The sequence below is a fragment of the Impatiens glandulifera genome, chromosome 9 (assembly GCF_907164915.1).
Source record: "Impatiens glandulifera chromosome 9, dImpGla2.1, whole genome shotgun sequence".
Lineage (NCBI taxonomy): Eukaryota > Viridiplantae > Streptophyta > Magnoliopsida > Ericales > Balsaminaceae > Impatiens > Impatiens glandulifera.
The window spans coordinates 20,595,777-20,613,746 of record NC_061870.1 but is presented as its reverse complement, the minus strand read 5'-3'; the positions used below and the strand labels follow the sequence as shown (position 1 = coordinate 20,613,746).

The following is a 17,970-nucleotide window of genomic DNA, read 5'->3' as shown; positions in this document are numbered from 1 at the left end:
GATGTAAATTCTGGAGAAGATATTCATGAATTTGAGAACTTGATTACGGGTATGTATTATCGGTACAAAATAGATATGAATCACTTGTTTGTAAAGAATAGATAAAATGCTTAACTGTTATTCAATAAGAACTAGGCTATATATAGCACTAGTTAGTTACATCGGACTCTTAACAAAAGGAAACTAAGACTGAAAAATAGCCAAGATTACAAACGAATAAGACTTAATCAAAGTAGACTAATAATCCTACAAAATAGGAATTTATTCCAGCTAGAACTAAAGATTAGGACAACTACTGACTCTTTTTTTCCAACTAGTCCTAAAGACTCCGACAACTACTAACTCTTTCAATCTCTCTCTTAAGCTAATGTCATGAAGAACCATTAGCTTACTTTTGCAAAATCACACATACCAAGCGAGGCTCGAAGTTTCTGAAACGCATCTACCTTCAATGGCTTGGTCATGATATCTGCAATTTGATCAGCACTTTCATAGTGAACTAAGGAGATAGTTCCTTCTTCTGATAAATCCCTTAAGAAGTGAAAACAAACATCGATATACTTGCTGCGGCCATGCATAACTGGATTTCTGGATAACTTGATTGTGGAATTATTGTCACATTTTATGTTTGTACAACTCTTTCCTTCATAGATCATCACATTGAGTATCCTCTTCATCCAAATGGCTTGACAAACACATACAGCCGCTGCCACAAATTCCGCTTCGGTAGTAGATAGTGTCACCATAGGTTGTTTCTTAGAACTCCAAGCTACAACTCCTAAACTGAGTAGAAATGCATATCCATTAGTACTTTTTTGATCTTTACTGTCATCGGCATAATTGCTGTCAGTGTAGGCTTCACTTTCCTCCGGTTGACTCCCTTTCTTATAGAAAATTCCCAGATTCATTGTTCCTTTTAGGTATCTAAGAACCCTTTTTGCAATTTACAGATGAATCATAGTGGGCTTAGTCATGTACCTGCTTAGCAGACTTGTAGCATACATTAGATCAGGCCTCGTGGAGGTGAGGTACATAAGACTTCCTACTATTTGTTTGTAGTAAGTCTCATCTATAGGTACTCCCTTTGCATTATTGTGAATCTTCAACTCTAGCACAATAGGATTGCTTACTGATTTGCTCTCCAACATCCCAAATCTTTTCAAAACTTCTTCTGCATACCTTCTTTGACAGATAAATATCCCTTCTTTCTTTTTTAAAACTTCAATACCCAAGAAATAACTCATATATCCCAAATCTGTCATGTCGAACTCCCTCATCATTGATGTTTTAAACTCCATCATCAATGACATCATCACTAGTGAAAATTAAATCATCGACATAGATGTTGATGATGATAACTTTACCTTCCTTGCTTCTTTTGGTGAGGAGGGTTTGTTCACTATGGCAGCCCGGAAGTCCCTCCTTAATGAAATGAGCTTTGATTCGACTAAACCAAGCTCAACGAGCTTGTTTTAGTCCGTACAGTGCCTTGTGCAGTTGATACACCAGTTCTTCACTTCCTTTCTTCTCATAACCTTTGGGTTGATCAACAAACACTTGTTCGGTCAGGTCGCCATGCAGAAACGCTGACTTTATATCAAGCTGGTAAATTTTCCATCCTTTATGAGTTGCTGATGTTATTACCATTCTTATTGTATCTAACCGAGCCACTGGAGCAAAAACCTCGGAGTAGTAGATGCCATGTTTCTGAGAGTAACCCTTAACTACTATGCGAGCTTTGTGTGCTTTGTGATCTTCCTATTTTCTTCTCACTTTTTCTTAAGAACTCATTTGACTCCAATATTTTTGGCGCCTTTTGGTAACTTTGTGAGAGTCTAGGTGTTGTTCTTCTCTATGGAACTGATTTCATTGTCCATTGCTTGCATCTATTTTTGCTCTTTCACTGCATCTTGAAAATGAGTTAGATTTTCAGGACCCATATCTTGCACCATATTAATGTTGTCATCATATGACAAAGTGTCTCCACTTACAAAATCATTCATCCAAGCAGGAGGTCTTCTTACTCTCCTTAGAACTTGTGATTCTTCCTCTTGAACTTGTGGCTCTTCCTCATTATCCAACTCTTTCTCTTGAATTTTTGGCTCTTCCTCATTATCCTCTTCTGCATTTTTTGCCGCTTCATTACCTCCCTCAAGCTCATCTTCACTTCCCACGTTACCATCACCTCCCTCATTTTGTGTTTTATCACCCATTCTAGATCAGCAGCCACAAGTGTGTCGAATTCTTTTCCCCACTCCCACTGCTCACTTTCTTCAAACACCACATCTCGAATCACAATAATTTTGTTAGTTTCAATATTCAGAAGTCTATATGCAAACACAAACTGAACTTTTATTATCTAGTTTACCTCTGTTGACTTTGGGAACATGAGCGTGAGCTATACATCCCCAGACTTTAAAGTGATCCACGTGAGACTTGACTCCACTCCAAGCTTCGTGACGGGTGGCGTCTTTTACTACTAAAGTGGGACATCGATTCAGTACATGAAAAGTTCAGTTCACTGCTTCCAGCCTGAAAGATTTTAGAATTTTCTTTTCTAAAAGTAATGCTTGCACCATATTCATTACTGTTCGGTTCTTCCTCTCGGTGACACCATTTTGTTGAGGTGTGTAGGCGTTTGTTAGTGCCTACAAATCTCATTCTCATTACAAAAATCATTAAAAACAATGGAGGTGTAATCACCGCCCCTATCAGTTCTTATAGACTCGAGTGGCTTCCCTACTTCCTTTTCAACCAAAATCTTAAATATTTTGAAACATTCTAGGGCTTCTGATTTTTTTTTCTAAAAAATAAACCCATCCTTTTCTGCTGAAATCATCGATAAAGCTTAGAAAATACCTCTTTTCACTGTTGGATGTAAGAGTTATATGACCACAAATGTCTAAGTAACGAGCTTCAACGATTGAGTTTCTCTCCAAGAGACATGCTTCGGGATTGAACTTCTTGTATGTTTTCCGTTTAGGCAATCCACACTTGTTACAGTTGAAGCCGAGAACCTTGGAAGACCATGTACCATCTCTTTGTACTGAAGTGTGCGCAGACCTTTGTAACTGAGGTGGCCATATCGTTGGTGCCAAAGCTTAGATAGATCATCTCCATTTGTGTGAAAACAATTCACTTCTTTGCTTCTTTCTTGTTGCACATTATTAACCCTTGGTGATTCTGACATAATGATGAACATCATGTTTGCACTCTTTTCAATCTGTGCAATCAAACTTCTTTGTGGGTGATAGATATTGCATAGTTTCCTTGAAACAACATTGTTAATCCCTTCTCTTGCAGTTGGCCAACGCTCAACAGATTATTCTTGAGATCTAGTACGAAATAGACATCTCTTATACCATATACAACGCCTCCTAGCTCTAGTTTAACAACTCCTTTGCCACTTACTTGCATTTTGTTGTTGTTTTCAAGCTTGATTGAATGAGAGAATGTCAAGTCCAAGCTTGAAAACATATCTTTGTCACTGCACATATGGTTTGAGCACCCTGAATCAATGAATCAAACGTCTCTCATTTTTCTCCAGAATCATCCACATAGGCCATCAATAGAAGTTCATCCTCTTCCAGTTCAATATAATTTGCTTCTTTGATCCACTTAGGACACTGAAATTGACAGTGTCCCAAATTTTGACACTTAAAGCACTCAATAGTGGCTTTATCCACATTATATCTTCCTCTGCCTCGTCCACGGCCTCGAGATGGTCCTTTGCCTTTTCCCCTTCCATACCTTGCTCTTTCTTCCACCTTAAGAGCTTGGTCATCATCTTCCTTGTGAACGCTATTGAACTTCTGCTCGTGCATCACTATCACTAGTGATCTTTGTAGTTCATCAATGAATATGTTATTTGTGTCCTTGGATTCTTCAATGGACACTACCACACATGTGAATTGCTTAGTCAAAGTGCGCAAGATCTTCTCCACGATCTTAGAATCCAGCATGTCCTCCCTGTTGTTGCGCAACTTGTTTGCAATTACCATTACTCTTGCAAAGTAATCAGTGATGCTTTCTCCTTTCTTCATCTCTAGAATTTCAAAATCTCTTCTTAGAGAATTTATCAATGACTTCTTCACATTTTCATTTCCTCCAAATTTCTTCTTCAGTGAATCCCACACCACCTTGAACGTGCGCCGATCCAAAATTTTCTCTAAAACAGTTCTATCTATTGCTTGATAGAGATAATGTTTTACTTGGTGATCTTTGGTTCTGGCATTGTCCAATAGTCCCTGTTGTGCATCTGTGAGTAGGGTTCTTTCCGTTGGTTCTTTAAAACCGCATTCCACTAGACTCCATGGACCCTTTTCCCATAACAGGTTTTTCATGAGTTCGCTCCAATGATCATAGTGACCATCAAAATATGGAATTTTGATAAGTGTTTTATCTTCACTCATTTTGTTGTGTTTGAGATCTCAGGTTGCTACCTCTCAAAAACTCTCACTCATGTTTAACTGTTATTCAATAAGAACTAGGCTATATATAGCACCAGTTAGTTACATCATACTCTTAATAAAAGGAAACTAAGGCTGAAAAATAGCCACGATTAAAAACGAATAAGACTTAATCAAAGTAGACTAATAATCCTATAAGATAGGAATTTATTCCAACTAGTCCTAAAGACTAGGACAACTACTAACTCTTTTATTCCAACTAGTCCTAAAGCCTCGAACAGCTACTGACTCTTTCATTATATTATCTTGGTGAAAATAATGAATGTTATAAGGTTCAAAGCATTGAAGAAATTGTGATGGATACCATTCAAATATCAGTTGATTATGAAGTTGAGGATGATTCAATAGTTTTGGAACCGGTCATTCAGAAAGAAGCATTGCACGCGACAACAACTCTTCACAACTTTTTGTTGTAATATAAGAAGACAATGCCCCAACTCTTAAGTGCAATGAGGAGATTTAAAGATGAACTCAATATAGATTTGAAGTTCAACAATAAAAAAACATGTGACTAAAGATTCATTTTTTACTAGACAATCTTAGAATTTTAAATATTTTAGTAATTATTAATTTATAGTTTTGTTGGGACCAATATATATACATTGGGATTTAAAAAAAAATTATTATATTATTATTTTATCGATTATGGTCCAATTTTGTACTGGTCCCATGTTGGGACGGTACAAATTATTAATTTTATCGATATTAATTTTATCGAGGTTATTAATTTATAGAGGTTTTACGGTATTTAATTATATATTTATAAACTTCATATTTTTATTTAAAATAGTATGAGTATTTTATTAGCTTAATTTTAAATATTAATAAATTATTTAAATTACAAAATAAATATATTAGTTTCTATGAATTTATATATTATATTTATATTTTTGTTAGTATATTGTCTAATTTTATCTATTGTTTGATATATTTTTATAAAAAAAAATAAAATTTAATTTATTAAATCTTTTTAACTATTATAAAACTAAAAAAAAAATATTTAATACGATTAAATATTATTTAAATATTATTATTATATTAAAAAAAGAAAATTATATAAATAATAAATAATAAAAGATGAAAAAGATGATAAAAAAAATATTAAAAAAGTGATAGAGAGAAAATAAAAGTTGAAATTATAAGTTTTAGTTTTGAAATTATTATTAGAGAAGAGAGGTATAGAGAAAATTAAGTTTAAACGCAAAATATTTTTAATTAACTTATTAGTTAAAGTTATAGTATAACAAATTATTACGCAAATGATAGATATAACCCAATTATAGATTGATTCAAAAAAGCCTAGCGCCTCAATATGTTTTTTTAAATGGTGATGAAGGTTATTAAAAGAGAATAAAGTGTCAAATTTAAATAATTATTAAATTAGTTAAAAGTTTTATAATTTTAAATTTATAATCTTAAATTTTACTTTTTATGAATTTATAAACTATTTAGTTTTTAATACTTTATACAAGTTTATATATATAAATAAAAGTAATATTTTCAAATTTAAAATAAATGATTATATATTTATATTAAATAAATAAAGTCATGTAATTCATATTGTTATTATTATATTTTTGTTTTTATTTTTTAACTTTTTTAATTAATTTATATTTAATTATATATATATATAATTAATATTATTTTAAAGAAAATTCTTATTATTTCAACCCACGCTTGCAATTTTACTAAGTTTATAAATCAAATATAAGATATAATTTTAAATAAAATATTGATTTTACTTTAGCTTAAACTCTTGATATTATTGTCAAGAGACTTACATATGGTTAAGTTGAGCTAAATTAGTTTTGAAAATGATAAGACATGTAAATTATAATGAAGTATAAGGATGATTAAATTTTAAATATTATTCTATTAATTTATGAAGTTTCTTCTTAGTAGAAGATATATAAATCTATTCTTAAGTTATATAAATAATTATTAGAGATAAGTATTTTAGGAGTTATCCCCAATAATCTATAATTATGACTTTCAATCCAAATAGTATGGGGTGAATTTAGTCATTTGAGTTATACTATCTAGTTATAATTATAATATTAATGCAAGAATAATTTTTATTTATTTTTTATTTTAGAAAATTTGTTTATTTATTTATTTATTTATTAATGTTGAAAAGCTAGCATAACACCACAATCATGAATTTCACTTCAACTTAAGTTGTTTTAAATAAAAATTAAACTTGTAACATTTGTTTTCTTAAAAATTATTCTTATCATTTAAACTATCCTAATTAGTTCAATTATATAGTCATAATCCTACATTTATGAAATTTAACTTAAATGGTCACATAATGTTTTTGGTTTCCAAAAAATGGTATCCCACATCAAATACCTTATTACAAATAGTTTTTAATGATAATCTATAGTTAAACATTTTAAAATTAAATAAATAACACCACAAAGAAAAAAAAAAGTACAAATGGTCTATTGAGAGGAGGCCATGTGTAGAAGACACTAAACCCCAATCAGCAATTAATCAAGCATCACATCAACATTTGTCTTGATATGAACCAATTATGTAATAAAAAAATACTTCTTTGATAAAATACTATTCTGATCAATTCTTTTCCCTTTTTTTAACCACCTCAATTTGGTTTTAAATGTGGGTTAAACTAATATATTTTATTATATGTTATTTAATTTATTAATTAAAATATATTTTTATAAATTTTAAATAAAAATTATTATAATTAAACATTTAAATAAAAATTAAACATTTAATTCTTAGACAAAATTCTTTAACACACCAACTATCTTGATGGATTAAATATATATATTTTTTAATTTTGAACTCAATCACCAAAAATAATTTATTTATTTTTTGGAAAAACAAATAATTAAATTTATAACTAAATTGGATAGTCTTCATTTGGAGAGAGTAGTCTTTTTAATTATATTGATTACAATTATGTATTAATTGTAGCTTAAATAGTAATAATGACATGATTCAATTTTTTATTAAAAACACTATAAATTGAAATGAAGCATGACTTTGGACAATACTTGAATATTTTTTTATAATGAAAATATTATATATCCACAATTGATCTAACTTATCATTCCTCCATCATCTATAAAGACTACACCAAACTTTTCTTCTTTTTTATTTTGGTAAAAAAATGGTTTTACTTAGTTATATACCATTAATAAAGAGATAAGGTTGGTACACCTACAATGGGCCATTTGAAAACGGATATAACAGTTTTTATCATTAGTTGCAAGCCAAGCTAGATGCATGAATGTTTGGATATATTTTGTGATTTCTAAAAATCTTTTTTCATATTTTATTAATTTCTTAACTTCAATATATATATATATATATATATATATATATATATATATATATATATATATATATATATATATATATATATATATTGAATTTTTAAGAAATTAATAAAATATTCTTAGACAATGATTTTATCACTTGCTATTCTAAATGTGTTTGTTGAAAATTATACAGGAAAAATAAATAGATAAACACTTGTAATTTGTAGTTGTCTTTTTGTTATTTAATGTGTCAGGGAAAATTTTCATAACTTTTTTTTAAAATAATAAACATTGTTTTTTTGTAAAAACAATATGAATGATTTGGACTTGTAAGTTTATGTATTTTTTTAAAAAAAAATTTGAATGTTTTGAATTTATTATTCAAGTTGTTTTTGTATGAAACTGAATAACTGTAATTTTTTTTTGTTATTTTACATATAAAATATTATGTTTCTATTTATTTTTAAATAATCTAGAAGGATCATCTTTCCTCAAATGTAAAACACTAGGTTTTGGTATAATTTAAAAGTAGTTTTTACTATAACTAATATAAAATTAAATAATGCTGTGTATTTTTTTCTATTAGGTAGAAACAACTTTGATTTTATGAATTTTTATTTACTTATTTCAATCAATTTATTTTTGAAAGAAATTAACACATACCCTATTTAAATTATTAAGTTCTCATTGTTCATGTTCTATACAATTTAAGTGGTAAATTTCATTCTAATGAGAAAATTCATTAATATGTCTCCACAATCTTTACTTATATTTTTATGTTATCTTGAAAATGCTAAATAATAAACTGTAGTATTATATATATGATAGTGTTCTTTTTTCTTATTTAAAAAAAATATAGGATTTTGAATACATACTAACAATATATATTTTAACTTATTGGGAAAGCAATAGTCATACTAACAATATATATTAATATAGTTATATGAATATATTTTAAATTCAAAACCATAATTTTACCATTTATGATAATCACATCTCGAAAGTCAATTGTATAAATTAATAATTTAGGCATTATTGTTTTACTAAAATTTTGAATTTATTATATAATTTCTTTTATTGAAATTTAAATTATTATTTTTTATAAATTTTATGAAAATTTGTATATTTTTCTTTACATTTCATAACTCTTAACCAATTATTAAGTATAGTAATTTTTTTTTTATAAAAATCAAACAAGTCCATGCAATCTTTGAAGATTTCACCTATGCATGTTTATTCATTGATACTAAATTAAGTGATTAATGAGATGATAATAAATTAAAAACAGCTAAACTGTATCATTTCATAAGTTAGTATACAATCCCTGGAATGTTTTATTAGAAAAAATTGTAGTAATCTCAATCTCAAAGAAAACCCATCAAATTTGTATTTATATTATATTTCAATCTGACAAGTGAAATTTTATTATCAATTTTTCTTTTAATATAAATATTTTTTTAAATAAAAAAGTTGATTAAATTCTAAATTTGACCATTGACAAAATTGGACGTGATCAATATAAAAATAATGAAAATATAAAAGTGGCCCATTATATTCCCATTCAATTATTTGTCACTCCTTGGCTTTGTTCAAAATGAATTAGTTTACTTTGAATAATTTTGAAATAATAATTCATCAGTTTCAAACTTTCACATCAATAAAATATTATTTATTTCATTTTTCTTTAAAAAGATATTATATATTATTTAATACTTTTTATCAAATAATTCACTTATTAATTAATCTCTTCTAATATCATATTCTAAAGAATTATTGACTAAAAATTTAAAAGTTTCCTTATTATCTTGAATAAGGATTTTTTGTTAAAAAAATCACATAACTTGAGTTATTTTTTATTCTTTTTTACATAACTTATGTTATTTTAAAAGTAATGATAGGTTTTTTTAGATTTTTTTTTTTGATTTTACCTATTTTTGATTTTATTTTTCTCTCTATTACATCATAAGCATCATAATCATCAAATTATTTCTTTTATTCCTTAAAATACTATTATTTTATCTTTATAAATTTTAAATTTTAAATAAAATATTATTATAATAATTTAACAAATTAAAAATTTTTAAAAACTTATTTTTCTTATCAAAATATGTTTTTTACATAATCTTAAAATACTCTCAAATAACCAATATAAAACATGTAATCAATATATAATAATAAAATAATAATTTAAAATAAAATATATATAATAATAAAATAATAAATAATAATTTAAAATAAATAATATTTTAATTAATAAATTAAGTAAAATAATGTTTGAGAGATATTTTATTAACTCGAACAAATCAAACTTTTTAATTTTATATATATATATATATTTTATGATCGTCACAAAATTTTCTTATTATCTTGACTCAAATAATCTTAATTTTTTTTTTAATTGTCATGTTCACGAGTCATTATCGATGTCCTTAAAATGCTCAAGATAAAATACATAAATTTAGACAAATTTAGATGAAAATAATTGTTACCACTTTTATTGATTTTTATTAAAATAATAATTATAATTCTTTTTAGGTAGTTCTTCCGTGTGGTAGACGCGCCATCGAGTAAGCGTCAGTCAGACTTTGCCCTGAGATTGCGGTGATGAAAGAAAAAAAAAAGAAAGGCATTTGTCAAATGCGGTCGGAATGAAATTGAAATTCAAACGAAATGCATATCTTCAGCTCAAATGAAATTCTAATCACTAATAAATTCACGCGTCGTCGTTGAGAATGGCGGTCATGAAATCCGTGTAGTTTTTGATATACAAAAACCAGGGTAGAGAAGGAAGAAGACTTGATAGAGAAAGGAGTAACGAAGAAGAAGAAGAAGAAGCCGGACGGGATTTGACTGAAGCTGCCGTCTTGGATTACATTCTCCATTGATCTTTACAAGAACTGTTGCCAAATGTGGCGGTGGAACTCTTTACTATCTTGAACAGCCGGCTGTCATTGTTTCTGAGCTTAAAATAATCGCATAACGAGGTACTTAAAGCTAATTTCCCTTCGTCTTCTTCAAACTCTCAATCCTTAACTCTATAAAGATTTGATTTTTGCAGCCGACGAAGATCCGTTGTTATTGAGTTCGATTTCTTCGTTTTCTAGGGTTATTAGGCAAGTGTATGTTGTTATTGTGATACCCTTTTTTTTTTAAATTGTTAATCAGTTTGAAGAAATGGATGATACAGAGGAAGTTAGAATGGATATGATTCAAAGGTTACAATCTTCTTTTGGAACTTCACCTTCTTCACTTCAAAAGAAACCTATTTCCATTAATCAATTAGATATACCTCACTTTAATACCTCCCAAATTCGTGCTCCCGTGAGGCAATTTTCATCAAATTTTAGTGCTGAAGCGAGTAAAAGAGTGGGCATGCCACCTTCCCATCCACATATCCCACCGATTTCACCTTATTCACAGATCCCAATGAACCGTCCAGTTAATCAACAAAGTTTCAGTCCTGGACCGACTCACTCTCGATCTTTATCACAACCATCATTCTTCTCTCTCGATTCCTTACCTCCGCTTAGTCCATCTCCTTACAAAGACTCGCCAGCTTCATCCAATTCCGGCCCATTATCAACTGATGTGTCAATGGAGGATAAAGATGTGAATTCTCACTCGATGTTGCCTCCTTCTCCTTTCACAAGAGGTGGTCCATCAAGGGTTGGAGAAAGCCTTCCACCTCGAAAAGCCCATCGTCGCTCCAACAGCGATATTCCATTTGGATTTTCCAGTATGATTCAGCAGCCTTCGCCTACATTTGTTCAGGTTAGGGTTCCACCTGTCCAATTAGTTAAACGGGAAGTAAGTTGGGATAAAAGCAGTGAGAACAACTCAGATGAGACTGGTGAAGTTGGGGATGATCTGTTTTCTGCTTATATGAATTTGGACAACATCGATGCTTTGAATTCTTCTGGGACAGATGAAAAGCAATCGAATGATAATAAAGAGGACAGCAGAGCGAGTGGCTCGAAAACTAATGGATGTGATAGCAGTGATAATGAAGCAACCAGCAGTAGTGTCAATGAAACTGGTAATAAAAGGGAAGGAGTTAAAAGGAATGCAGGTGAAGAGATTGGTCCGACATCCAGGCATTATAGAAGTCTTTCGATTGATAGTTTCATGGGAAAGATGAATTTTGGCGAGCTCCCACCTGTCAATTCAATTGATGCCAAGTCAAATAATGGCTTCAGTTTGGAATTTGGAAACGGAGAATTCAGTGGTGCAGAACTTAAGAAAATAATGGCTAATGAGAAACTTGTTGAAATAGCTTTGAGTGATCCTAAGCGAGCCAAAAGGTACTATTACTAATTTTCTACAATTTTATATTACTTGCGGAAAATTAGTGATTGAGTTTTTGGGCTATTCAGGATCTTGGCAAACCGCCAATCTGCTGCACGTTCCAAGGAAAGGAAAATGCGATATATTGGAGAGCTGGAACACAAAGTTCAGACACTACAGTCGGAGGCAACTACTTTGTCTGCTCAACTGACTCTTCTGCAGGTAATAATTGTTGACACTATTAAAGAAAAATGTTTTCTTTATTATTCTTGAAATCTTATTTCTCTTCACTATCGTTTGCAGAGAGATTCTTCTGTACTTACTAACCAGAACAATGAGTTGAAGTTTCGTATAGAAGCCATGGACCAACAGGCTCAACTTAGAGATGGTATGTTATTTTCTTTTCAAAGTTGTTCATCCTGTCTGGGAAGGGTCGTGCTAGCTTCATTTAAAAAGAAAAGGTGTTCATCCTATTTATTGTTGAAATGGAGTTTTGATGTATAATGACTCGAAAAACATGACTCACTCAGGGTCAGTCTTGAACTTGAGAGCAGTTGTCTCAAGATTGATTTCCACTTAAAAAATCTCTATTACAGTCAGGGTTTGTGATGTTGTGCTAACTCTCTCCAAAGAATAAACCCTAGTCTAAAAAAACTTGAATACAAAGTTTCTGAATCCAGAAATGTATTTGGATGAAGTTAGGTTTGGATACTATACTTTGTTAGAGTATTCAGAATCTGAATTTAGATCCAGAATTTTTATTTTTCTGTATACCAGATTTTCTTTTTTGGAGGAAGCTATCATGATCCCCACAGTTACGACCCCATTTCAACTTAGGACTTTCTTAGAGGGAATTTACCTTCAACTTAGGGTTTTCTTAGTGAGAATTGAACCTCTCATGGGCAAAACTCTTTTTTACTGGGAAATTGAACCTGAGATCTTAGGTCTCTCTTGGGCAAAACTCTTTCCATGAGTAACCCTAGTGGGTTAATTCAGATCGGGCCATTGAAACATATATTTGTCTTTCTTCTTCTTCCTGGTCATTGACTTATTTGATCACAATCCTTCATGTAATGTAGTTTCTGTATTGCCAATGTACAAATTCTTACAATATGCATAATCCATTATTATTCCAGCTCTGAATGAAGCATTGTCAGCTGAGGTTCAGCGATTGAAGATGATAACTGCGGAGATGAACGGTGGAGATCCATCCAAGTTTCAACAACTCTCTCTCAATCCCCAAATGTTTCAGGTACACCATCAGCAACAACAACAAACCCTAAAACCCACACAGCATGAATCCAAATCCTAGGTTGGGAAGGAGAACAAAAATAAAAAGTGTCTACAGCAAAACCTGTTTTGATTTCCCCTCCATAGTTATTACTATTGTTTTTTTGTGTGGGTCGAGAGTCCTATTTATTCTTTAATTGTTTTCGAGTAAACACAATCAATCAAGCTATGTAGTTAACAGATACCAGTCCTATTATCTAAGACGTGTTGGATTAGGGTTTTCATGCAGAAAGAAAAACTTATATATTTTATAGTTATTTACTTTGTCTGGACAACAGTTGGAGAGTTAAAGACAGTCTTTTGTTATTCTCTATGAGTTTCTGTTATATATAAATCCATAATGGAAGGTAAACTTGTCATTCCAGCTTTGTCTTTTTCTCAGTATCTTATGCTTAAAAGCTTGAATTCTTCCTTTTTAGTGGTATGATTGCTTTCTGAAAAGAATGTCTTTAGTTAATATAGCCACATATCTTATTTAAAATTACATTATTCATTTTCTTTCTTTCTGTACTTAGTATACAATTTTATAAAGTTTTATGCCAGAATAAACTGAGTTTTGGAATATAATGTCACATATTGTGTTGTAAAAGCTTAAAATACATCACAAAACTAAGTATACAATTTTAGGTTTTTCAAAGGTATCTTAAGCTTTTGCCGGTGTTTAATTATTAACTAATTTCTCAAATTTGGCTAAATTTTAGAACATTCAAAATTTCATGTAGAAAATGATCAATAAGTTTTTTTTAGCTTTTCTGACTAAATATAAAGCAGTTTAAATAAATATTCTATATATAATATAAGAATTGTGGAGAGCAAAACATTTAAATTTTTTTTTTTTTTTTTTTTTTTTTTTGTCTTTAAAGCCTAGATTTTGATCTTGATTTCAACATAAAGACAATTTATCGATTTAAATTGATAGTTTAGATCTCCTGTCGTCTCAAAGCTGATTAATTCTTCAAAATTAATCAGTATATTTTAAAAAACTGGTGAGTTTATATAAAAATACACTAATTTAAAAAAATGATCCAACTAAAATCGAATTTAACAATCTGTTAAGCTTGAACTATAACTTAGTTTTCTGAGTTCTTTATTTCAAGAAACGGGTTCTTGATTGCTGGGACCGAGTTTGGAATTATATAATCAAGCACAGCGGAAGTAGTATGAGAAGAGAATTCAAGGTTAAAGAAAAGAAGAAACAAAGATGAGAAGAGAATACTGCTAGAATATACCTAACAGTCCAAGATAGAGGTCTAAGACCGAGAATATAATTAAGTGAAAGAACTTTCACAAAACTTTCATTCATACCAAAAAGGGGGTGAACATCAGCATATATAGCGGCTGAATTACCCAAGAGTAGTCGGTTACAATAACTTTTAGGGACTTAATCAACCATCAGTTTTGTGGGAATTAAAAAAACAGAATGAAAATATTGTTATGCTACGAAAACAGAGTTTCCGACCGAGTTTCTAGCCCAAGTGTTCCATAGGACCGTGGAGAGTGTTGTTTCTTATTCGTGGACCATAACACAATCAAACCACCAAATTGACCGATTATATTAAAATAAAAAACAATTTCTAATTATACCTAGTCTTTAACAATTATATTTTCAATAATTCAACTACAATAATAAATAAATATATTTGCTTTCCAACCAAATGTTCATAGTTAATAATTCTTTTTGTGAAGGAATAAACCGATTACAGAACTAATTGATTTTCTAACCAACCATTAAACCAAAACTTTGAGATTTCTCAATTCAACTTGAACGAGTTGTGGATTTCGACATAAAACATCTCTAAATATTAGTATGAGAATGATGAAAACCATACACTAAATGTAAAATAAAATTAGTTAAAACTCTGAAAAAAGAGAGTAAGATAACAAAAAAAAAGAAAAGAAAAAACCTAATTAGAATTGCAATTTGATCTGCAATTCTCCAGCTATTCCTTGTTGCAATGTAAATGAACCCTAAACCAAAGCAACATCAATGGAATTCATCCTCCCATTCGTTCCATAATCCTCAATTTTCTCAACCTCATCCTCTTTAGGATCAACCGGATACAACCCAGAAAAGCAAGCATAACAGTAATTATCAGAATCCATACCCAAAAACTTCTTCAAACTATCCAAATTCAAGAAAGCAAGAGAATCAGCCCCAATATGATTCCTAATCTCCTCCACATCCATCTGATTAGAAATCAATTCCTTAGTATTTGGAGTATCAACTCCATAATAACAAGAAGCAGTAATTGGAGGACTAGTAATCCTCATATGAACTTCTTTAGCACCAGCTTCCCTAATCAGCCTCACAATCTTTCTAGAAGTTGTTCCTCGTACAATGGAATCATCAACAACCACAACCCTTTTCCCTTCTAATACTCCACGAACTGGAGACAGCTTCAATTTCACACCAAAATCTCTAATCTTTTGAGATGGTTCGATGAATGTTCTTCCCACATAGTGTGACCTGATCAAGCCTTGATGGAACGGGACCCCTGCTTCTTCAGCATAACCAAGTGCAGCGACCACGCCGGAATCTGGCACTGCTATCACAACATCACAGTCAACAGGAGATTCGGCGGCTAGGATCTTGCCGAATGATTGACGGGTTTGGTATACGGATCGGCCGAAGACTTCCGAGTTTGGAAGGGCGAAGTAGATATGTTCAAAGATGCAAGATTTGGGTGTTGGGTTTGTAGGTAAACAGAAAGTTCGCATTCCGTTTTTGCCAATTACGATAATCTCACCTGGCATTACTTCTCTTGTATAAGTTGCTCCGATTAAATCAAGGGCGCATGTTTCAGAAGCGAATACGATTGCTCCAGTAGTTTTTCTACCCATTACTAATGGACGAAACCCATATGGGTCTCGAACTGCAACTACATAATCCTCTGTAAGAAAAACCATTGAAAACGCACCTTTTAGCTTCTCGCAGGCGTCGATTATACGAAGATAGGGATTTTCAGCCTTTGACGTAGCGATGAGGTGAAGAACAACCTCTGTATCGGAACTGGTATTGAAGATTGATCCGTTTTCTTCTAGCTTATTACGGAGAGTTTTATAATTCACCAAATTACCATTATGGGCGACGCTGACAGATCCAAGACTGTAACTTGCGACGAAGGGCTGAACGTTTTTCAACATGGAAGCGCCGGCAGTTGAATAACGAACATGGCCGATCGCATTAGTGCCGGGAAGTTGAGCGAGATTAGATTCGTTAAAAACATCGGAAACAAGACCAACTCCAGTGATCGACTTTAAGATTCTATCATTGACGGCAACGATTCCAGCGCCTTCCTGACCGCGATGCTGAAGAGCGTGAAGGGCGAGAAACGCGAGGCGAGAGGCTTCTGTATCACCATAAATCGCCACGACGCCACATTCTTCTCTGGGTTTCTCATCATCGTTGAAATATTCGTCGTAATCTGATACTACACCGGCGATCGGATTTTTGGAGACGGCGATTGGTTTGAGGGTTGGAGTTGGTGCAGCGGAGAAAAGGGTGGGTTTTTTTAGGGTTTTGTGAATATCGGAGTGGAGAATGAGAGATGGGTTTTTTGAGATAGGAAACGAATTCTGAAAGGATGAAGGAGGAGAAGAGAGGAGGAGTTTGCCATTGATGGAGACCGCCATTGAAAGAGAAGTTAAGCTGGCGGCCACCAGAGAATCTGTGAAAAAATTAGGTTAAAATTTTATTCTCATTTATAGATTTTTCTAAACGGCCAAAAATAAACTTTGCATGTATCCAGTCAATAGATAAATTTATTATTTTAATAGATAAATAATTCATAAAGTTTGACTAACAATCCATTTATTTAAATATATAAAATATCTAGATAAAATATTTAAAAAGAGTGTACGTGTTATAAAATAATAAAATAATAACCAACCTTAAAAAAAGGGATAATATATTAGTATATTATTTTATATTTTAAATCTCAATTTAAATATTAGAATTTTTATAACAAAATATTTAATCATGTTAAAAAAATAAAAATAAAAATAAAAATATTATTTTGAAAACATTTATAATATAAAATATTTTAAAAATAATTTATAATTTAATATGTTTTAAATAAGTTATAAATATTATTATATAACAAAAGAAAGTTTATATTATTTTTATTAAAATATTTTTAAATAAAAAATATTATAAAGAATTAAAACATAAAAAGTAAAATATTAAAAAAAACTAAATTAATAATATATGTACTAAAAGTAATCGCTCATCTTATCTCAAATAAAAAATGACATATTAATTATTAAAATTTATTTTATTTTATTTTATTATATTCTTTTATTATTTATTAATAAATATATATAACCTACCGTTTTTATTTAAATTTAAATCATGTGTCAACTAATTTATTTATTAATATATTTTATAAATTCTTTTTAATAAAAATTAAATAGCAATATAATCAAACAAAAGTGAAAAAAAATATTAATATATATACAAAAATTAATACTATATGTATTAAAAGTAACAGCTCATCTTATCTCAAATAAAAAATGACATATTAATTATTAAAATTTATTTTATTTTATTATATTCTTTTATTATTTATTACTAAATATATATAACCTACAGTTTTTATTTAAATTTAAATCATGTGTCAACTAATTTATTTATTAAT

General features: G+C 30.2%; 3 protein-coding genes across 3 annotated transcripts; 1 reads left to right on the top strand and 2 right to left on the bottom strand.

Moving 5' to 3' along the window:
- Positions 1 to 3,533: 3,533 nt before the first annotated feature.
- Positions 3,534 to 4,412, bottom strand: LOC124915975. The gene has a single exon (XM_047456715.1). It carries the CDS (start codon positions 4,410 to 4,412, stop codon positions 3,534 to 3,536), a length of 879 nt encoding a protein of 292 aa, XP_047312671.1.
- A 6,101-nt stretch (positions 4,413 to 10,513) lies between these two features.
- On the top strand, positions 10,514 to 13,695 carry LOC124914286 (bZIP transcription factor 29-like). Its single transcript, XM_047454800.1, has 5 exons — positions 10,514 to 10,743; positions 10,818 to 12,060; positions 12,133 to 12,265; positions 12,347 to 12,431; positions 13,180 to 13,695. The coding sequence occupies exons 2-5, from the start codon at positions 10,934 to 10,936 to the stop codon at positions 13,353 to 13,355; spliced, it is 1,521 nt and encodes a 506-aa protein (XP_047310756.1). The 5' UTR covers positions 10,514 to 10,743; positions 10,818 to 10,933; the 3' UTR covers positions 13,356 to 13,695.
- A 1,377-nt stretch (positions 13,696 to 15,072) lies between these two features.
- Positions 15,073 to 17,014, bottom strand: LOC124914603 (amidophosphoribosyltransferase, chloroplastic-like). The gene has a single exon (XM_047455191.1). It carries the CDS (start codon positions 16,964 to 16,966, stop codon positions 15,302 to 15,304), a length of 1,665 nt encoding a protein of 554 aa, XP_047311147.1. The 5' UTR covers positions 16,967 to 17,014; the 3' UTR covers positions 15,073 to 15,301.
- Positions 17,015 to 17,970: the final 956 nt, after the last annotated feature.